This window comes from Sturnira hondurensis, unplaced genomic scaffold, assembly GCF_014824575.4.
Source record: "Sturnira hondurensis isolate 20B ecotype Veracruz unplaced genomic scaffold, ASM1482457v3 Scaffold0002597, whole genome shotgun sequence".
Taxonomy (NCBI): Eukaryota; Metazoa; Chordata; class Mammalia; order Chiroptera; family Phyllostomidae; genus Sturnira; species Sturnira hondurensis.
Window position 1 is genome coordinate 180571 of NW_028075228.1, and position 23595 is coordinate 204165.

General features: G+C 38.9%; 1 protein-coding gene across 1 annotated transcript; it reads right to left on the bottom strand.

Annotated features, from left to right (window-relative positions):
- Positions 1-242: 242 nt before the first annotated feature.
- ZNF567 (zinc finger protein 567) lies at positions 243-23328 on the bottom strand. The gene is made up of 5 exons (XM_037040089.1): positions 23116-23328; positions 20970-21043; positions 6982-7108; positions 6632-6718; positions 243-2591 (listed from the first exon to the last, which is right to left on the bottom strand). Exons 2-5 carry the CDS (start codon positions 20976-20978, stop codon positions 871-873), a joined length of 1944 nt encoding a protein of 647 aa, XP_036895984.1. The 5' UTR covers positions 20979-21043; positions 23116-23328; the 3' UTR covers positions 243-870.
- Positions 23329-23595: the final 267 nt, after the last annotated feature.

Below are 23595 nucleotides of genomic sequence, written 5' to 3' on the forward strand. Positions count from 1 at the left end.
ATAAGGATTTGTTTTTAATAGGAATTCCCCAATTGAAGGAAGGTCTTGTTCAAGACCTTTATCTAGACCTTTGCAATCAGAGTTGTTACTTTTCAAAGTGAATCATCTTATGTTGGAAAATCTATGAGATGTTTGACAGTATCTATCACAAGCTGAAAAAGCTTAAATACACACTTGGGTGGAGTAATTTCAGTCTTAGCATAAAATCAACAAGAACACATACACACAGAAAATATACAAGGATATTTATAGCAAGATCTTCATTACAGCACAAAATTATTAAAAAATAACTATCAGGATGATAAACAGTGGTATAGTCTTGAAATGAAATAGTATACAAAGTGAATATAAAGACACTGCTGCCCATACAAGAATGTATGAATTTCACAATGTTGAATGAAAAAAGACACAAAGAATTTATGATGTAGGATAAAAATATATAAAGACATGCAAAAACTACTTCATGATGTTATAAGGCAGGAAAGTGACAAACTTAGAGGAAGTAACAACTACTTTTTATTTCACTGAGTGCAATGAAAAATATAGTTCATATTTCATTTCTCTTATGGAAACTGTTTATAACCATTATTTTATTTTGCCCTTCCATATATTATATAAGTCTTTTAAAAATACACTGAGTCAGTAGAACGTGAAATATTAAAAAATTAGATTCACTGCTAATAGAGCTTAGTAATAACGATCATATCCATTTTTATAGTATTAAACAGTAAAACAGTTATGCTGTATGGTACTTTAAATGATTAACTACTATTACATTTGTGATTAAAATTACCTTATTAGCATGCTTTTAAAAAAACTAAAGTTTTATAACAACTTTGGAAGAAAGGCTTCACAAAGAAATCACACCATTTATTGCATGTCCATGTTTTCTCCCTTGTGAGTTCTCTGATGGATAATGAGGTTTCTCTTATAACTGAAGGATTTACCACACTCACTACAAATATAGGGTTTCTCCCCTGTGTGAGTTCTCTGATGTACAATGAGATTTGTCTTCTGGCGGAAGCACTTCCCACATTCATTACATTTGTATGGTTTCTCTCCGGTATGAGTTCTTTGATGATGAATGAGATATGACTTCCTGCTAAAGGCTTTCCCACACTGAGAACATTCATAGGATTTCTGACCTGTATGTATTTTCTGATGGACAGTGAGGGTTGCTTTCTGACGAAAGGACTTCCCACATTCATTACAAATGTAGGGTTTTTCCCCTGTATGAATTCTCTGATGTAGATTAAGATTTGTCTTCTGACTGAAGGATTTTCCACATTCATTACATTCATATGGTTTCTCTCCTGTGTGCGTTCTGTGATGATCAATGAGATATGACTTCATTCTAAAGGCCTTCCCACAGTGAGGACATTCATAAGATTTTTCCCCAGTATGTGTTCTCTGATGTGCGATGAGGGTTGTCTTCTGGCGGAAAGACTTACCACATTCATTACAAATATAGGGTTTCTCCTTATTATGAGTTTTCTCATGAAGAGCAAGGGTTGTCTTCTGGGAGAAGGACTTCCCACATTCATTACAAATATAGGGCTTTTCCCCTGTATGAGTTCTCTGATGTACAGTAAGATTTGCCTTCTGGTGAAAGGACTTCCCACATTCTATACAAATATAGGGCTTTTCTCCTGTATGAATTCTTTGATGTAGAGAAAGTGTTGTTTTCTGGCGGAAAGACTTTCCACAGTCATTACACTCATATGGTTTCTCTCCTGTATGAGTTCTCTGATGACGAATAAGGTGTGACTTCAGTCTGAAGGCATTCCTACATTGTGAGCACTCATATGATTTCTCCCCTGTATGTGTTCTCTGGTGATCAGTGAGGGCTGTCTTTAGGCGGAACGACTTACCACATTCATTACAAATAAAGGGTTTCTCTCCTGTGTGAGTTCTTTGATGATCAATGAGATATGATTTTCTTCTAAATGAATTTCCACATTGATGGCATTGATAAGGTTTTTCCTCTGTGTGAATTCCCTGATGCAGAATCAATACTGACTTCCTGCAGAAGGACTTCCCACATTCAGTGCACATATGTTTTTTTTCAATATTGGTTGCTCTTCTCCTTTTATTACATTGAGATGAGTTTTCATTTCTGTAAGCTCTATTATGTGTAAGTAAACCTCCCTTTTTAAGCAATAATTTTTCACAGTCATTATATCCAAATGATTGTACTGGAGTTTCCATCTTATGATATTGCACCAGCACTTCATTATGACTGATACCTCTACCATGTTGATTATGGGATTTGACTCCAAGGTGAGCTGTCTCTGGTTTACTATTGAAGAGTGATTTCTCATATCCATTATATTCATTATGACTCTTTCTTGCAGGATTTAGATTACTTATGATTAATTCCGATACATTTTTAAAAGTATTTCCATGACTGTTATATTCAGGAATTCGATTTTTTGAATTTATAGAGTTTTTGCTTAAAGTAAATGTCCTGTCATATGCATTACTGTTCTTCTTAATCAGTTTTGTGTGACTGATGAGTACAACTGATCTAGAATACTTATCTTGGCATTCTTTAAATTTCACTAAAATGTCTTCGGCATTCCAGTTTTGTTCTAGAAAAAAATTAACAACTTGTGACTCATTTGCTATGAAAAGGAATTGAATTAGGGTCCATTATATGAGTCCAAAGAAGACCTCAGACAAATTACTCCCTTCCTGGGACACAGAAGCTAAATACACCTCTGACACCTCTGCTTCAGTTTGGAAAAGAATTTAAAACACAAGAAATGAATGCTAATAACTTTTCCATTTTGCAACAGAAATTCATACATACAGTTGATGAACACAAGAAGCAGTAAAGAAAGACAAAATGGAGGAAGAGGGATTGATGCTTAGATGGGCAGATTCAGAGGCAATGAAGTGAACTTATCAAGGGCCTTAATCTTTAAATAGGGTGGACAAGATTAGTAGAAAAGCTTATTCAGAGAAAATATTAGAGGAGGGATTACCTTTGGAGGACACAGAATGGAGCCTATATTTTTCTACATCATCTCTAGATTGCAAGGTAAAAACTTCCAGTTGTTCTACCATCCCTATCCTTGTAGCCATCAATGGTAAATCAATAATTCCAAGCATCAATTAATTTCCCAGTGTCTAGAAAAACTATTTCATATTGTAGGTCTAATCTTTTATATAGCTAAGAAAATTTTCTCTTGTGACAAAAGCTAGAAAAACACAACAGGAAATTTAAAACAGACTAGGGTTATATTTGCTGGTGTATTCAGATTGCTGTTACTATCATTTTTTTCAGAATTACTCAAAAAACTCTCATGACCATCAATTATAACTTTTCTTCTTTTCAATTGCTGACTTATTTTTTCAGGTTTAAAGAAAGACTATTCAAGTCTTTCCCTAATACAGTAACACTCCCTTAACTCCAGATGAGATTGCTAATTCTGGTTCTAGATCATTCCTTAACTTTAACTTTCATTTCTCTTATAAGTTTAGAGCTATATTTGATTTATATCACTTTTTACTAATCCAAATATGGTAGAAAAATGTTAAATCTAGGCTCCAAAATCTTTTTCTGCCTTGAGTCCATTACCACCAACACTAACATATAAGGAATTTACCCTATAAAAAAAACTTTACATCCCCTAGAATCAATCTTTATATTCTAACAAGTGTTAAGGATTGTTCCCCTACGTGACAAATCTCAGCCATAAAAAGTTTACATTAATACTGTGTATCACAGGTGGTGTCCTTGATAGAAACCAAATGCTTCATTCAGAATGTACACAAGACTTCCGCCAAGATGGAGGCGTAGGTAGAAACACTGTGCCTTCTCCCACAACCAAGTTTGAATACAACAAAGATTTGGTGAACAAAGAGGCAGCCAAAGAACAGAAAATTGAACTATGTGGAAGTCCGACAACAACCAACCTTTCAACTGAGACCGGTAAGAGTGGCGGAGCCAGCAGTGGAGCAGGGACAGGCAAGAAAGATCTCCCGACCCCAAGCACCCAGGCAGCCCTGTGTTGGGCGGACCCAGTGAGGGCGCAGGGTGGCGGGCTGGCTGCGGTCACACATTCACATACAGAAAAACCAGCAGAGGAATGAGCAGTGAGACGGACTGCACAGGCCCCAGCAGCGATCCCAGCAGCAGTGGGCTGACCATTGTTGCACATTCACGTACAGTGGGATGGACCGTGCAGGGGCCCGGCGGCGGGGGCGGCAGCGGTGGCTGCAACAGGCAGCAGAGGGGGCCCCCATATATAGCATCACAACACAGCAACTAAGTGGCCTGGCTCTGGTAAACACCTAGGGCTCTGATCCTCATACATCGTAACAGGAATGAACAGTCCAAAATATGGCTCAAGAAGTACTCAAAGCCCCAGAGCCGATAACTCTAAGTGAAAAAGAAATACCAAACCTCTCAGATGCACAGTACAAAATACTGGTGATCAGGATGCTCACAGAACTGGTCGATTAGTCATAAATTAGAGGAACATATGAAGATTAAACTAATTGAAATGAAGGGAAATGCACAGGAAACCAATAGTGATGGAAAGGAAATGGGGACTCAAATCAAGGTGGTGGACCAGAAGGAAGGAAGAAATGATCAAACAGAAAAAAGTGAAGTTACAAGAATTCCAAAAAATGAGGAGAGGTTTAGGAACCTCCAGGACGTCTTTAAACGTTCCAACATCTGAATTATAGGGGTACCAGAAGGGGAAGAGTAACAGCCATGAGTGGAAAACTTATCTGAACAAATAATAAAGGAGAACTTCCCCAGTCTGGCAAAGGAAATAGACTTCTGAGAAATCCAGGAAGCTCAGAGAATCCCAAAGAAGTTGGACCCAAGAAGGAACACACCAAGGCACATCATAATTACATTAATCAAGATTAAAATGAAGGGGAAAATCTTAGAAGCAGCAAGAGAAAAGGGGACAGTCACCTACAAAGGAGTTCCCATCAGACTGTCAGCTGATTTCACAAAAGAGACCTTATAGGCAAGAAGGGACTGGAAAGAAGTATTCTAAGTCATGAGAGGCAAGGACCTACATCCAAGATTGCTCTATCCAGCAAAGCTTTCATTTAGAATGGAAGGACAGATAAAGTGCTTCTCAGATAAGGTCAAGTTAAATGAGTTCATCATCACCAAACCCATATTATATGAAATGTTAAAGGGACTTATCTAAGAAAAAGAAGATAAAAAACATGTACATTAAAATGACAGCAAACTCATAATTATTAACAACCACACCTAAAACAAAAGAAAACCAAGCAAACAACTAGAATAGGAACAGAACCACGGAAATGGAGATCACATGGAGGGTTAGCAACAGGGGGAAGAGAGAGAGGGAAAAGGTACAGAGAATGACTAGCATAGATGGTAGGTAGAAAATAGACAGGGGGAGGGCAAAAGTAGTGTGGGAAATGTAGAATCCAAAGAACTTATGACACATGGATATGAAGTACATGGGGGGAATGTGGGTGGGAGAGGGTATGCAGGGTGGAGGAGAATGAAGGGAGGGGAATGGGACAACTGTCATAGCATAATCAATAAAATATATTAAAAACAACAACAGCCAAGGATTGACTTAGAGAATGGTGATCAGCCATATAAAATGAACCACAAGCCCTGCCCAAGTGGCTCTGTTTGTTGGGAGCATCATTCCATACGACAAAAGGTTGTAGATTCTATTCCAGGTCAGGGTATGTACCTAGGTTGTAGGTTTGATCCCCAATCATGGTTCATATGGCAGGCAGCTTATTGATGTTTCTCGCTCACGTTAATGTTTCTCTTTCTCTCTCTGCCCCTTCCTTTCCCTCTAAAATCAATAAACATATCCTCAGGTGAGGCTAAATAAATAAAATAAAGTTTAATGAAAGAAAATGCTAACTACGGAATTATCAGTATGGGCCAAGCATAAGAGTTTTAAAACTAATAGCTAAGTTTATGGTGAGAATGGGAACATAGACTTAGCACAAGAAATAAGTCAGAGGTAAGAAAGGGAAAAAACGGGGAAAGAAACTAAGAAGAGAAGCATTAATCAAGAATTTTCAGGGTTTTTTTTAAGATTTGATTTACTTATCTTTAGAGGGGAAGGGAAGGAGAAAGAGAGAGAAACATCAATGTATGGTTGCCTCTCATGGGTCCCCTGCTGGGAACTGGCCTGCAACCCAGGCATGTGCCCTGACTGGAAATCGAACCGGGATTATCTGGTTCACAGGCCCGCGCTCAATCCACTGAGCTACACCAGCCAAGGTGCAGGAATTTTCAGTTTTTTAAAGACTGATTTAAGAATTCCTAAAAGAAATCTATACAATGGCAGTGAGAGTGGGGATGAGAACGCTAGAAAAAGAGAAATTAAAAAAAAAAACTAAAAGAAGGAAGGCTCATGGTACATTCTGATTAAGTCAAGAGTGGAAACTATCTTTGGTACCATCAAACAAACTAGGAAAGAATAAGATACAGTGAGAGTAATATTAGAAAGTTTGCTTCAAGTTTGCAGGCATAATGATGATTTCAAAGGTTAAGAGCCTTTAAAAAAAACATTCCCAAAATATTTCAAAGTTCCATCAACCTTATATCCACTTATAAATTTATTTTTCACTAGTTTCATCTGCCTCAGAATCAGAAACTCACCTAAGCAGGTGTGACTATTTAATGGTGTCCATGGCTCTTCTCCTCGTTCCAACTTGAGAATCACATCAGGTTTGGTCATGTGACAGCCTGACAAAGGAAGATTTAGATTAAGTTGCTTAGGGTTCAATATTCTTGAAAACCAGTAAGGTATATTTTCAATAGTGCAAGTTAGGATACAACTTTGCTTAACACTAAACTTAATACCTTGCACTGGGTAAGTGAAAGATAAATTATTTCTGCTAACCAAAATGGATTTATCACCTCTTATCCCTGAAATTGAGAATCACACATACTTTAAGCACTATGAAAGAAGATGTATGCTACTGAAAGTTTCGGAGAGGTTTCCTTACCCACAGAAATGAGGTGGCAATAGTTTTCCAACATCACATCCATGTATAGAGTCTTCTGAGCAGGATCCAGGTGCTGCCACTCCTCCTCGGTGAAATCCACAGTCACGTCTTTAAATGATAATGATCCCTGTAATGGATAGAAACTATGATTACAACAAGTTGACTAGATATTCGGGACTAGTTTTGATCCTGTTTCTTGGTGGCATTTGGGAGAAAATTTGTAAAGAAAGGCTAACATTTTTCTTGTTTTATGATTTATATTGTGAAAACAAAAATGAAAGTACAAGTACCTGCCACCAAATTTACCTAATAACTCATTCTAAAACTATTTACTGTGAAGTCACTTTGTACCCCAAAACTGCCTTCATTCTCTTGGATGCCAAGACAAAATACTGTCCCTGCTTATAAGTTATAGCCTCAAAGCATGTAACATATATCTTCAAGGAGGTATATGTAAACAGAAATCTACAAAAAGGTATTACAGGTAGTACAACAAAAGAATATAGAAGATGCAGTATATCACAACAGCAGAACAATTTTCTTAGTGTTCACTGAGGAGGTGAATTTTTTTCCTTCAATATTACTGTGATGTGTTAGAAGACTATGATTTTGGACTTCTGGCCAAGATGGAGGTGTAGGTGGAAATACTGTACCTCCTTGCACAACCAGATTTAAGGACAACAAAGATTTAGAAACAAAAACAGAAGACTGAACTGTATGGAAGCCCAACAACAATGAACCATTCATCCAGACCGATAAACCAGGTGAAAAAACGAACAGTGAGACGGACCGCGCAACCCAGGGCCCCAGATCTAGGAAATAAGGCCTAAAAGCACTGATTGAAAAAACTTTCAGGGGCTGAGATGCCAGCAGAGGCTCCCAGCCTCACAGGAGAGTTCACTGGAGAGACTCACAGGGTCCCAGAATGTACACAAGCCCACCCACCTGGGAACCAGCACCAGAAGGGCCCAATTTGCTTATGGGAAGCAGCAGATGGGACCAAAATCTGAAAGAGAGCAGAACAAACACCATTTCTCCTTCTCTGACCCTACCCCCAGTCACAACCCAGCTACTGGATTGACCCGCCCTGGTGAACACCTCAGCTTTCCCCCTTCTTATGTAACAGGCATGAACAGACCAAAACATGGCTCAAGAAGAACAACTCAAAGCCCCAGAGCCAATACTTCTAAGCAACAAAGAGAGGGCCAACCTATGGAATGCACAATTCAAAATACTGGTGATCAGGGTGCTCACAGAATTGGTTGATTTTAGTCACAAATTAGCTGAAAAAATTGAAGGCTACACTAAGTGAAATGAAGCAAAATGCACAGGGAACCAAAAGTGATGGAAAGGAAACTGGGACTCAAATCAAGGGAGTGGACCAGAAGGAAGAAAGGAACATCCAATCAGAAAAGAATGAAGAAATGAGAATTCAAAAACATGAGGAGAGGCTTAGGAACCTCCAGGACATCTTTAAATATTCCAGATTCCGAATTATAGGGGTACCAGAAGGGGAAGAGGAAGCGCATCAAGTGGAAAACTTATTTGAATAAACAATAAAGGAGAACTTCCCCAATCTGGCAAAGGAAATAGACTTCCAGGAAGTCCAGGAAGCTCAGAGAGTCCCAAAGAAGTTGGACCCAAGGAGGAACACACCAAGGCACATCATAATTACATTAGCCAATATTAAAATGAAGGAAAGAATTCTAGAAGCAGCAAGAGATAAGGGGACAGTCACCTACAAAGGAGTTCCCATTAGACTGTCAGAAGATTCCTCAAAAGAGACCTTACAGGCAAGAAGGGGCTGGAAAGAAGTATTCCAAGCCATGAAATCCAAAGACCTACATCCAAGATTGCCCTATCCAGCAAAAGCTTTCATTTAGAATGGAAGGGCAGGTAAAGTGCTTCTCAGATAAGGTCAAGTTGAAGGAGTTCATCATCACCAAGCCCTTGTTATATGAAATGTTAAAGGGACTTATCTAAGAAAAAGAAGATAAAAAATATTAACAGTGAAAGGACAGCAAACTCACAGTTACTAACAACCACACCTAAAACAAAAGTGAACTAAGAGGACAGCTAGATCAGGAGTGAAGCCACAGAAATGGAGATCACATGGAGGGTTAGCAACAGGGGAGTGGGAGGTGGAGACAAGGGGAAAAGGTACAGAGAATAAGTAGCATAGATGATAGGTAGAAAATAGGGGGAGGGCAAGAGTGGTGTGGGAAATGTAGAAGCTAAAAACTTATGACGCATGGACATGAACTAAAGGGGGGGAATGTGGGAGGGAGAGGGTGTGCAGGGTGGAGGGGAATGAAGTGGGGGAAATGACACAACTGTAATAGCATAATCAATAAAATATATTAAAAAATAAAATCTTAAGAAAAGAACAAAACAATAAAGGCATACCTATCAATAACCCTTTAAATATAAATGGATTAAATGTTCCAATTAAAAGAAATGAAGGAGGGAAATGGGACAACTGTAATGGCATAATTAATATAATATATTTTATAAAAGAAGAGTATTTTTTTCAAAATACATGAGAGTGACTTTTGGCATCCAGTGATCATAGTATGTATTGGTCAGGAAAATAATCCCTCAGATTATAATGATCTGAACACAATATATCATAACCAATGAAAAATAACCAAAACAAGCAGAAATATGCTCAAAAGACAGCAAATGCAATGGATAAAATTAAATTTGTGGAATTTTTTCATGAAGTACTGTACCCGAAATCCCACAGCTCTTAATAAGGCAGTAAACCACAGTGCCCTGCCTCAAACGTGGTACAGAACAGAAGTGAACAGCAGATGAGCTGGATATCTAGGGACAAATTCTGAAAGTCAGAGAAGTATAGAATGAATGAGACGTAAAATCTGAGCATAAACTCTGCCTGAACTCAAATTGGGAGTTACACTGAGTCAACCTGAGTTAACTCTCAGGTTGAGAGTTAAACTGAGCAATTGTTGGAGGGATCACAGAGGGCTTAAGAAAAAGCAGAGAGAAAGACACCAGAAAAGAGTTTTGAAAAACAGAAGTGCACTTAGTGAGACTGAAATTTTTGCTTTGTTGATTACCAGCATTCTACAACACGCTAATAGCTCAAGCAGTAAAAAATTGAAGCCTTACAGACTCAGCTGTCAGAAATGGGGACTGACAGAACAGCAGGATAGTATAAAGGGTAAAACCCTAAAAAAAGAACTGGAGAAAGTAAGACCCAAAATCTACGTATATAAGCACTCACCAATTTCTTGCTTGAGAGCTAAAGAACATGAGCAAAAGGAGAACTTACCCACCTTCAGAGGGCCAGGGTAAAAAGCAGCAGCTGGAAGCTTAAGGATCTATTAGGTGCTTCATACTTGAGGGGAAAGGTGATGGGGTAAGCAGTAAGGCAGAATAACTGGACTCTAAATAAACTAACCACCTGCTAGGGAGAAAAAACCAATAATCCTTAGAAGAATAATATATCAGATTTTGAATTACTATAACATATTATTTATGATATCCAAGTTCCTAGCAAAAATTGCTGCAGATGCAAAGAAAACAACAAACAAAACCAAAGGTGGGATTTCCACCAAGATGGAGGCATAGGTGGAAACACTGTGCCTTCTCCCACAACCAAGTTTGAATACAACAAAGGTTTGGAGAAACAAAGACACAACCAAAGGACAGAAAATTGAATTATACGGAAGTCCGACTACATCTAACCGTTCAACGGGGACGGTAAGAAAGGTGGAGCCAGCAGCGAGCAGGGTCGGGCAGGACAGGGCCCCCGACCCAGGCGCACAGGCAGACGGGAACCAGTTGGGGTGCGGGGCAGACTGCGGGCGCATATTCGCGCACAGTGAGACAGACCACGCAGGCCCCAGGGGGCGAGGGCTGACGGCGGTGGCACACTCGCGTGCAGTGGGACGAAACGCCTGGGCCCAGTGACGGCAGCAACTGCGGCACCGGTGAGGGCCGTGGTGGCAGGCGGTGGACAGGACGCCAGAGTCCCTCTTTGACCCCGCCCCCACATACAGCGTCACAACCCAGCGACTTAGTTGCCCTGCAAGACCAGTGAGAGCCATTGTCCCTCTTTGACCCCGCCCCCACCTACAACGTCACAACCCAGCGACTGAGTTGCCCTGTTCTAGTGAACACTTTAGGGCTCTGATCCTGCTATGGAACAGGCACGAACAACCCGAAAGATGGCACAAGAAGAACTCAAAGTCCCAGAGCCAATAACTCTAAGCGACCGAGAAATTGCCAGCCTCTCAGAAGCACAATTCAGGACACTATTTATCAGGATGCTCACAGAACTGGTTGATTATAGTCACAAATTAGAGGAACAAAGTTACAAATTAGAGGAACGTGTGAGGGCTGGACTGATTGAAATGAAGGGAGATGCACAGGAAACCAATAGTGATGGAAAGGAAACGGGGACTCAAATCAATGGAATGGACCAGAAGGAAGAACAAAACATCCCACCAGAAAGGAATGAAGAAATGAGAATTCAAAAAAATGAGGAGAGGCTTAGGAACCTCCAGGACATCTTTAAACGTTCCAACATCCGAATTATAGGGGTACCAGAAGGGGGAAAGAAACAGCCACGAGTGGAAAACGTATTTGAACAAATAATAAAGGAGAACTTCCCCAGTCTGGCAAAGGAAATAGACTTCCAGGAAATCCAGGAAGCTCAGAGAGTGCCAAAGAAGTTGGACCCAAGAAGGAACACACCAAGGCACATCATAATTACATTAGCCAAGACCAAAATGAAGGAGAGAATCCTAGAAGCATCAAGGGATAAGGGGACAGTCACCTACAAAGGAGTACCCATCAGACTGTCAGCGGATTTCTCAAAAGAGACCTTACAGGCAAGAAGGGGCTGGAAAGAAGTATACCAAGTCATGAAATCCAAAGACCTACAGCCAAGATTGCTTTATCCAGCAAAACTTTCATTTAGAATGGAAGGACAGATAAAGTGCTTCTCAGATAAGGTCAAGTTCAAGGAGTTCATCATCACCAAGCCCTTATTATATGAAATGCTAAAGGGACTTATATAAGAAAAAGAAGATGAAAAAGATGAACAGTGAAAGGACAGCAAACACACAGTTATTAACAACCACACCTAAAACAAAAGCAAACCAAGAAGACAGCTAGATCAGGAGTGGAACCATAGAAATGAAGAACACATGGAGGGTTAGAAACAGGGGGGTGGGAGGGGGAGAAGAGGGGAGAAGGCACAGAAAATAGCATAGATGGTAGGCAGAAAATAGATAGGGGGGAGGGCGAGAATAGTGGGGGAAATATAGAATCCAAAGAACTTGAGACACGTGGTTATAAACTAAGGGGGGGAGAATGGTGGGGGAGGGAGGGTGTGGGTGGAGGGGATTGAAGGGGGGGAATAGAACAACTGTAATGGTATAATCAATAAAATATATATTAAAAAAAACAACAAAAAAACCCAAAGGTGAATATGGCCCATATTCAGAAAAATACAGTCACAGTAACTAATTAGTAAGTCCTAAAAAAAGAATCAGCAAGCTGTAAACAGATCAACAGAAATTAAGCAATCTGAATAGAAAGAAGAATAAGGGAAAATAAGTAAAATCATGAAGATCTGTGGGTCAATTTCAAATTAATCCAATGTAGATATAACTACTGTCCCAGAAAGAGAAAGAAAATTAAAAAAAATTTAAGGTAATAATAGCTTTACACAGTGAGTTACCAAAAACTTTTTTTCTGTTTTTTTTTAAGATTTTATTTATTTATCAATAAAAATTGATAGTGACAATCACAGGGATGAAGCATACAACATAATTATTACAATGTTAAATTATAACATTGTAATAATTATGTAAGGTATCAAGTGGGTACTTAAATTATTGAAGGGGATGAGTTCACAAATTATTTAACTGTCTAAGCATTATGCCATACACCTGGAAGTAACATAAAATAGTGTTGAATGTCAAACATAATTGATAAACTTAATTTTAAAAAGTTCTGGAAATAGTGGTCCTGGTTATACATCAATGTGAATGTACTTTTTTTTTTTTAAGATTTTATTCACTTATTTATTTTTAGAGGGGAAGGAGCAAGGGAGAGAAACATCAATGTATGGTTGCCTTTTGTGCGTCCCCTGCTGGTAGTTAGCCTGCAAGGAACCGGCCTGCAACCCAGGCATGTGCCCTGACTGGGAATCGAACCGCGATCGTCTGGTTCGCAGGCTCGCGCTCAATCCACTGAGCTATGCCAGCCAGGGGCTGAATGTACTTAATGGCACTGAATTATACACTTATAATGGTTAAAATGGTAAATTTTTATGTTATATATATATTTTGCTACAATTTAAAAAAATTAAACAGAAAAGTGTAAGAAACACAAAGATTTGTGAGTACTGGGATAACACTTAGAGTATTGGAAAAGGACCAAAGTTGTTAAATAGGAAGACAAGTGATTGCTATGAAGGAACACCCAAGAAAAGATGACATCAGTGGTGATGAAGGGATCTGTGGTGTAAGAAATGAGAGGCATCTTAACTAAGTATAGCTGTATTAGCAGGTGGGCTGGTACCATAAGCAGATTAGAAAAGAAATTTTTTTAAATCCCCAAAGAATAGGATGGGCAAGAGTTGATGAGGTAAATATTGGGCATGTGCCTGAAGTACCTATGGAAGTTGCAGGTGGTGGTGAAAAATTAGAAGAAATTTAAAAGAGAAGTTTATAATATCATTATAGCATACTGGGGGAGTGTTATTGGCAGGCTACAGAATTTTAGAATTGTTAGCAGCCAAAAGAATAATTGAAAGACCAGACAGGAGAAATACAGGAATCTCAGTTATGTATATAATTTGTCAAGCACAGTGTTTTTTGAAAGCCTCAAGAAAGGACTTCTTCTGGCTGATCTATGGAGGAACAGAGCAAACAGCCAATAGTACCCTAGCATATATGAAAATAAGAGACCAAAAATTGTAACGGACAGTGAAAAACCAGACGGTAAGGAGACAGCTGCAGGACAATAAGGTCCCAGAGACCACCACGAAGACCGGGGTAGCTGTAGCCTCAGGCCTGGCATCCCACAACCAGCGCTGGTGCTGGGACCACCACAGTCTCCTTGGGAGTGGTGGGCCTGCCACAGAGTCCATGAGAGAGAGCCAGGTCAACTGCTCCCTCCCTCCCTAGCCAAGCAGGGTTTGAGCAGCACCAGGAGAGACCTGGTTGCTTGAAGCTGAAGAGAGGGAAATAAGGACAAAGAGGCAAACACACAAGGGCCATGATCACCCTTGATGTCTGTGGTTGCCGGCTTGGGAGAATTGACAGTCCCACAGTGATATGTACTGACCCTCATATCATCAGTCTGGCTGGAGAATTGGGCTGTACTGAGTGGCAGGATTGAGTAGGGGAATTTCTCAAAAAGTAAAACTGTTTGGGGGATTCTCCTGCAACAGCCACTTGGCCTCCTCCCCACCCAGCCAGACAGTGATCCTGAGGTTGCGTGGAAGGCCCTGTGCTTCTCCATAGCACTGGGAAGTGTTCTTGCCCAAACCCACAGGACAGAGACAGCCTGATGGGGCACACACTCCTGTACTCCAGCCCACAGTGATAACCCCCAGAGAAATAGTGCTCTGAAGAAGACCTGGATCCCCCACTTCAGGTGCTAGGGTAAAGTACCAGACTAGCTCTTGGGAGAATGCTTGCAAGACTGGTGGAGTACACATCAGGAAGAAAAAAAGGTCACACCAATAGCCCCTCAGCTTGCTGCAGCCAGCAATACCAGAAAAACAGGTCTGGCCAGTTTGAAACCAACAAGAAATGGAAGCAGTGAACACTAGGATACCCACTGGAAGAGGAAACCCAACAACAAAGGAACCACCAACAGATAACAACAGAAAGAGGTGAAGGAGGAAGTGGAAAACACACAAATCTCAATCCCGGACCTATCTGGAAATACAACTAAACAGTGGAGAAACTACCCAGTACAAACAATTGAATAAGAGCAAAAGAGAATCCTCAAAACCTTGTACACATGGAAAAACTTGTTTCAACACAACCTACCCTCACCAGCACAACAAATTATAAGACATGGTGGACAGAGTGACCATCACTTAAGCAGCTGGTGGGAAGAACCCACAAAAGAAAGACCCCAAAACAATCAAAACCCAAAGAAAAACACAGAGCCAATTTAAAGGACAGCCCAAGACCAGTGACCTTGGGAAATCAAGGAGACCACACCACTAAATCTCAAAGGTATTCTACCACAGAAGTTCACACTATAAACCCAGGGAGCCAGAACAAATCAGTTTAAGAAGCTGAGGCTAACAAGAAGAGTTTCACAAACAATGGAAAGAAAAAGTAACAATCCCCAAATGAAAAGAAAGGAGGAAACCTCAAAGAGAATGATAGATGAAATAGAGGCAAGTTAGCTATCAGATATTGATTTCAAGGCACTGGTTATCAGGTATTTCAAAGAGCTCAAAATGAGCTACCAGAAACTACAGGGGAGCTACAATGAACTCCTTGCGAACTATATCAACATGAAAAAGGAAATAGAAACTATCAGCACGGGCCAAGAGGTAATGACGAATACAATTTCTGAACTGAAAAGCACAGTGGAAGGAATCAAAAGCAGGATCGATGAAGCAGAAGATAGGATTGGCGAGTTGGAGGACAAAGTATAAAAAAACTCCCAGAAAGAGCAAGAAAAAGAAAAGAGGCTCAGAAAGAATGAAGAGGGATTAAGAGAAATGCAGACAATGTGAAAAGTAATGATATTCAAAAAACAGGGATACCAGAAGGAAAAGAAGAGCAAGAAAAAGAAAACCTACTGGAAAAAGTAATGATGGAAAACTTCCTTAATTTGATGAAAGAAAAAGTCACAAAAATCCAGGAAACACAGAGAGTCCCAATCAAGAGAAACCCAACCCCTCTTTGGGGTTTCCTCTTTGGAAACCCAAAAAGGCCCATTCAAGACACAGCATAATTAAAATGGCAAAATTCCAAAACAAAGAATCTTAACAGCAGCAAGGGAGAAAAAGGAAGTAAATATAAGGGAGTCCCTATAAGGTTAACTGCTGACTTCTCAATGGAAACACTCCAAGCAAGAAGAGAATGGCAAGAAATATTTCAGGTAATGAGAAACATAGACCTGCAACTAAGGCTACTTGACCCAGCAAGGCTCTCAATCAATATAGAAGGACAAATAAAGAACTTCCAAGACAAAAGAAGTCTAAAAGAATATGCCTCCACCAAACCAGCCCTGCAAGAGATGTTAAAGGGACTGCTTGAAGAAAAGGAAGAAAAAGAGAGAGACAGAGAGAAACACAGGTACAAAAATGGCAATGAATAAGTACCTATCAATAATAACTTTAAACATAAATGGATTAAATTCTCCAATCAAAAGACATAGAATAGCTGAATGGATAAGAAAGCATGACCCACACATTTGCTACCTACAAGAGACCCACCTCAGGACAAAAGACCATCACAGACTAAAAGTGAAGGGCTGGAAACAAATTTTCCAAGAAAACAGACAGGGGAAAAAAGCCAAGGTAGCAATACTCATATCAGACAAAATAGACTTCAAAAAAAGGGCCATAAACAGACCCAGAAGGTCACTTCATAATACTCAAGGGAAGAATCCACCAAGAAGACATTAAAAACATAAATATATATGCACCCAACATAGGAGCACCCAAATACATAAAAAAATCTTAGAGAACCTCAAGAAAGATATTGAAAACAACAAAATTATAGTAGGGGATTTTAACACCCCACTGTAAAAAATGGACAGAGCTTCCAAACAAAATATCAACAAAGATATTGCGGCATTGAACAATGCCCTAGATGAAATGGACTTAACTGATATATATATAGAGAGCCCTTCATCCCAAAGAAGCTAAATATACATTCTTTTCAAATACAAATGGAATATTTTCAAAGATATAGCACATGATAGGACACAAAACAAGTCTCAACAAATTCAAGAAAACTGAAATAATACCAAGCATTTTCTCTGACCACAAGGGACTGAAACTGGAAACCAACCCCAAAGGAAAAAACCAAAAACACCCAGAATCATGGAGATTGAATACCATGCCATTAAACAATGAATCGGTCAAGAATGAAATTAAGGAAGAAATCAGCCCTGGCTGGTGTAGCTCAGTGGATTGAGCGCAGGCCTGTGAACCACACGATCGCAGTTTGTTTCCCAGCCAGGGCACATGCCTGGGTTGCAGGCTGGTTCCCTGCAGGCCAACTCCCAGCAGGGGATGCACGAAAGGCAACCATACATTGATGTTTCTCTCCCTCTCTCCTTCCCATCTAAAGATAAATAAATAAATAAAATCTTTAAAAAAAAAAGAAATTGAGGAAGAAATCAAAAAGTTTCTGGAAACAAATGAAAACGAACTCACAACAACCCAAAACTTTTGGGACACAGTGAAGGCAGTACTGAGAGGGAAGTTCATAGCAATACAAGCTTATCTAAAAAAGATAGAAACATTTCAAACAAACAACCTAACCCTATACCTGCAAGAACTCAAGGAATAACAACAAAGACAGCCCAGAGCAAGTAGAAGGAAGGAAATAACCAAGACCAGAGCAGAATTAAGTGACAATGAGACTATAAGCACAATTCTAAGGATCAATGAATCCAGGAGCTGGACTTTTTTAGAAGATAAACAAAATTGACAAGCCATTAAGTAGGCTCATCAAGAAAAGAAGAGAAAGGACCCAAATAAACACAATTAGAAATGAAAGGAGGAGAGATTACAACTGAACCCACAGAAATAGAAGGGATTGTAAGGAAGTACTATGAAGAACTGTATGCCAAGAAATTTGAAAACCTAGGTGAAATGGACAAATTTCTAGAAAAATATAATCTTCCAAAACTCAGTGAAGAAGTAGAAAGCCTGAATAGACAAATAACAGCAAATGAAATTGAAGCAAAAAACACCCGTCACACAAAAGCCCTGAACCCGATGGTTTCACAGGAGAATTCTACAAAGTATTTAAAGAAGAGCTAACCTTTATGCTTCACAGACTATTACAAAAAATCCAAAATGATGGAAGACTCCCTAACTCTTTTTTGAAGCCAGCATCATCCTAATTCCAAAACCAGATAAACACACAACAAAGAAGGAAAATTTCAGGCCAATATTGCTGATGAACAGAGACTCTAAAATCCTCAACAAAATATTGGAAAACCGTATCCAACAATACATTAAAAAGGTCATACACCATGAACAAGCGGGATTCATCCCAGGGATGCAAGGATGGTTCGATATTCACAATTCAGTCAATGTAATACATCACATAAACAAAAGCAAAGACAAAAATCTCATGATCATATCAATAGATTTGGAAAAAGCTTTTGATAAGGTACAACACCTGTTTATGATAAAAATACTAACCAAAGTAGAAATAGAGGGAGCATTCCTCAATATAATAAAGGCCATATATGAGAGACCTAAAGCCAACATCATACTCAATGGGCAAAACCTTTTCCACTAAGATCAGGAACAAGACAAGGTTGTCCACTTTCACCACTTCTACTCAACATAGTATTGGAAGTTTTAACCATAGTGATCAGACAAGAAAAGGAAATAAGAGGCATTCAAATCAGAAAGTAGGAAACAAAACTGTCATTGTTTGCAGATGACATAATAGTGTACCTGGAAAATCCTATAGACTCTACCCCAAAACTGCTAGACCTAATAAATGAATTTGGCAAAACAGAGTGTTACAAAGTCAATACCCTGAAATCAAAGGCATTTTTGTATACTAACAATGAAACAGCAGAAGCAGAAATCAAGAAAAAAATCCCATTCAATATAGCAAAAACAAAAATAAAATATCTGGGATTAAAGCTAACCAAGGAGGTAAAAGACCTGTATGCAGAAAACTACACAACACTGAAGAAAGAAATCAAGGAAGACACAAACAGATGGAAACATATACTGTGTTCATGGATTGGAAGCATTAACATCATCAAAATGTCCATACTACCCAAAGCAATTTACAGATTCAATGCAATACCTATTAAAGTACCAATGGCATATTTCACAAACATAGAAAAAACACTTCAAAAATTTATATGGAACCATAAATGACCTCGAATAGCAGGTGTAATGTTGGGAAAGAAGAACAAAGCAGGAGAGATCACAATACCTGATATCAAACAGTATTACAAGGCCACTGTAATCAAAACAGCCTGGTAGTGGCATAAAAACAGGCACATAGACCAATGGAACAGAACAGAGAACCCAGAAATAAACCCCAGTCTCTATAGTCAATTAATATTTGACAAAGGGGTAGTAACATAAAATGGGGTAAAGATAGCCTCTTCAACAAATGGTGTTGGAGAGCTACATGCAAAAAAATGAAACTTGAACACTGACTTACACCATACACCAAAATAAATTCAAGGTGGGTAAAATACTTAAATATAAGCTGTGAAACCATTAAAATCCTAGAGGAGAACATTGGCAGGAAAATCTGATATTCCATGCAGCAACATCTTCACTGATATGTCCCCTAGAGAAAGGGACATAAAGGAAAGAATAAACAAATAGGATCTCACCAAAATAAAAAGCTTCTGCATGGCTAAAGAAAACAGCATGAAGATAAAAAGAGAACCAACTATATGGGAAAACATTTGCCAATAATACCTCAGACAAAGTTTCGAAGCATACGAAGAACTCAAATGACTCCACTCTACGAAGACAAGCAACCCAATTAAAAAATGGGTAAAGGACTTGAACAGACTCTTCTCCAAGGAGGACATACAGAGGATCCAGAGACACATGAAAAGATGCTCAATATTGCTAGCTATCAGACAGATGCAAATTAAAACCACAATGAAATACCACTTTACACTGGTCAGAATGGCCATCACAATCAAACCAGCAAACAACAAATGTTGGAGAGGTTGTAAAGAAAAGGGGACCCTAGTTCATTGTTGGTGGCATTGTAGATTGGTAGAACCACTATGGAAAACAGTATGGAATTTTCCAGAAAACTAAATAGGGATCTGCCTTTTGACCCAGCAATTCCACTGCTAGGATTATATCCTAAGAACCCTGAAACACCAATCCAAAAGAACCTATGCACACCAATGTTCATAGCAGCACAATTTACAAAAGCCAAGTGTTGGAAGCAACCTAGGTGCCCATCAGTAAATGAATGGACCAAAAAACTATGGTACATTTACACAATGGAATTCTATGCAGCAGAAAGAAAGAAGGAGCTACTACCCTTTGCAACAGAATGGATGGAACTGGAAAGCATTATGTTGAGTGAAATAAGCCAGGCAGTGAAAGAGAAATACCATATGATCTCATGTTTAACAGGAAGCTAAACAACAAAACAAACAAGCAAGGAAAATACGACCAAAGATACTGAAATATGGAACAGGCTGACAGGGACCAGAGGGGAGAGTGGAGAGAATCACAGGGGAAAAGGGTAAGGACTCACATGAACAAGTATAAAGGACACATGGACAATAACTAAGGTGGGCGGTGGAAATGGGAGGGAGGTGGGGAGCACTGGGGGGTGGGCCGGGATGGAAGTAAAAGACAGAAAAGTGTACTTGAACAACAATTTAAAAAATAAATTTAAATAAAAAAGAATGGACTTCTTGTCACTTAATAATCACAATTGGTCAATTCCATCTCCATCTTGACTGTTTTTATCTATACAAGTTCATGCAGTAATAATCTCATTTAACTTGAGGAAATGAATTTTTGTGCCAATATATGTTCTGAGAGGAGACTGAGAGGGAAGATGTTGAACGATATACTCATGATATGTATAAACACTGGTTAAAATTAGAAGGAGCACTTTTGGAAGGTAAAAGCTTATTTCACCAATATGGGAAGAAGTGGGGACCACTTCTCTGAAGGGAATGGAAGGCAACAGGATTTAACACAAAAAAGGCAAAGGCTCAAATATCCTTAAAAAAAAAAAGAGGCTATTTCAGAAAGGAGAGAGAAACCAGCACCTCACCTGAGCCATGGTTTTGAAATGTGCAAGAGCTGCTCAGTCTTCCTCTGGGTTCCTCTCTGGAAAAGTGGTGGTTCCTAAGGGAAAGCCAATATGAAAAGATGCCACACAACACCATAGAGATGGCTTATAGGTCTAATTGCCTCCATTTCTCTGTTTTGGCCCCTGTTCACTCAGCAATCCCACATAAATAATACAGGAGGGAGAATAAGCTAGATAAATTTTATTTTATTCCCAAAACTAGAGAAACAGACCCTTGAAGCAACAGGTTAAATTTTGAGAAAGCTTTTCTCTGCTCTAGCACCATGTTTTCTTGCCTAAGCAGACTACCGATATTAACTACTTCCAACCTTCTCTCCATTAAGGCTCTACAATTTATATTGACACCAGCAATATATCAGAACACCTGTCACCCTTGATGAATACTTCTGATACAAATTTCTTGATGCTTGCCTGTCTATTAGGTATAAATTGTGTTTTGAGTTTTTATTTTTCTCACTATGAGAGAAGATACAATTCTTTTCATAAGTTTAAAAACCATCTTTAGTTTCATGTCTCTTACAACTATTTTGCTTTTCTTCTAGGTTATTTTTATTTTCTAGGTGATATTAACTCTTTTTTAGAGGAAGGAAATGAATTCTATGTTTATATAGAATTCATTTGACTTTGGGTTTTTCCCATGGAAAATTAACTTAAAAAATAGATTATGGGGCATGTGGTTTAGTACTGATAGGTATCCAATGACTAGTATTTCTTCCACTCACCAAAACTGCCATCTTTATCATATACTTTGTTGCTTTTATGTATTTAACTAGATCTGGGCTTTATATTTGGTTCTATTGATGTGTTCATAATTGCTAAGATCACTCTGCAGTTATTAGTTTTAAAACACATTTTAGTATCAATTAGGGCTACTTCTCCCTTCATTACTTTTCTCTTTCAGAATTTCTGGTTTGTTCATTTTTTCCTAAGAACTTTAGAAATTTCAAAAATTTTACTGAAACTGTATGAAATGTTTGGGTGTTTGGATACTGTATTGTGTTGTATCTTTCTGTCCTTTTATATGTCTTAATTTTTGAGTCCCTTAGAAATACATATTTTTTAAATTTTGTTTATTTAACTTTAGAGGAGAAGGGAAGGAGAGAGGAAGAGAAACATCAATGTATGGTTGTCTCTCGTGTGTCCCCTGCTGGGAACTGGCCTGCAGCCCAGGCATGTGCCGTGACTGGGAGTCGAACCGTGATCCTTCTGGTTCGCAGGTCTGCGCTCAATCTACTGAGCTATGGCAGCCAGGGCCCCTTAGAAATATTTTTTTTTAATTAGAATATATCATGCAATCCTTTGTATCACATATTTTTGATGGCCACTGGACACTTTCCTGTTTTGTGGTATACATACATACACACACACACACTTACATACATATAAATAGATACATAGGTATAGACATCTATATAGCTACCTATATACACATCTACATAGACATCTGTGCTTTGCTAATACTTTTTCTTATCCCCAAGAAACCTCTGAGTTTTCTAATTGTTGTATTGTTCATTTTTAACAGTATTGTAACTTAGAAATCTTTCTGCCTCAGATTTAGCAGATGTCTCAGCGATGGTGAGTTAAAGCTTCTAAGTGTCCCTCATTCTAAAATAAAGTCTATAAAATAACTGGCTGTAACATTTTGCTACCATTATTTTAACTCCTATTTGAGAGGCTGAGAGAAGGAAGTCTCTTTCAGGGAGGATATTATTTTTAGAACATAGATTTTCAAGGGTGAGAAAAGTGGTTGATTCTCCCTTTTTTATAACATACAGGGGCCCTTCATACCCTGAGGCCACTGGGAACTAAGGTGATGAGAGAATTTATGGGAAAATTTTACATGTTTCCATAATTTGGGAGGGCAAAGTTGACTATGGTAGCTAATTCTCACTTGACCTCTAAATAAGGAACCCATGGATGCAGCCTGCCTGGATTGGCTTGTATCCTCCTGTTCCAGAGGACTGAATGGAAAGTCAAGACCCACCAGACCAGATGGGCCACTGCATATATAGAGGAAGAACTGGAAACGTGGCTGTACCCATTAGAAGAAAAGCTTATCTGGAAGTTCCCAGAAGTGGTTTCTCTCAGAGGGTAAAAGATGACTTACACTAAATTATAATGCTACCAGGCATGTTAGCCTCTTCCTGTCCCTGGCTTCTGACTTCTCTTTTTTTTTCAGCTCTCAGTCCACTTTAGCTGGAGTCTGCCCACCTAGAGGGAGTAAATGGGAACAAAATAGAGGTTGAGAATTAGAGAATAAATTGCAGGCTTCCAGCAGAAGGGAGAGTTTTCTGCTTTTAAAACAAGTTTGAAGTATTGATTTATACACTGACTATTTTATTTAGCTAAATGAATAAGGATTGATCTTGTGTTTAAATGTCCAACAGATTTTTTATTATTTTCAAAATAACTGAAGAAATTATTAAATCTGCCTAGTAATTTATTCAGCAGCAGCAGAAAAAAAATCACCCCAATAGAAATTTTGAGTGTCACTTATGGGTTCTACCCATTTCAATATATTAGTCATTAGTCGATATGAGGTTTCCCAATACACTATCCTACAGCCTGAAATTTTAAATTTTTTACC

Excerpts from the sequence above, each read along its gene's own strand:
- ZNF567 (XM_037040089.1), bottom strand. Across the intron at positions 6,719-6,981 it reads TTGCCACCTCATTTCTGTGG|GCTGTCACATGACCAAACCT; the intron begins GTAAGGAAACCT and ends TTCCTTTGTCAG. Across the intron at positions 2,592-6,631 it reads AAATAGTCACACCTGCTTAG|AACAAAACTGGAATGCCGAA; the intron begins GTGAGTTTCTGA and ends ATTTTTTTCTAG.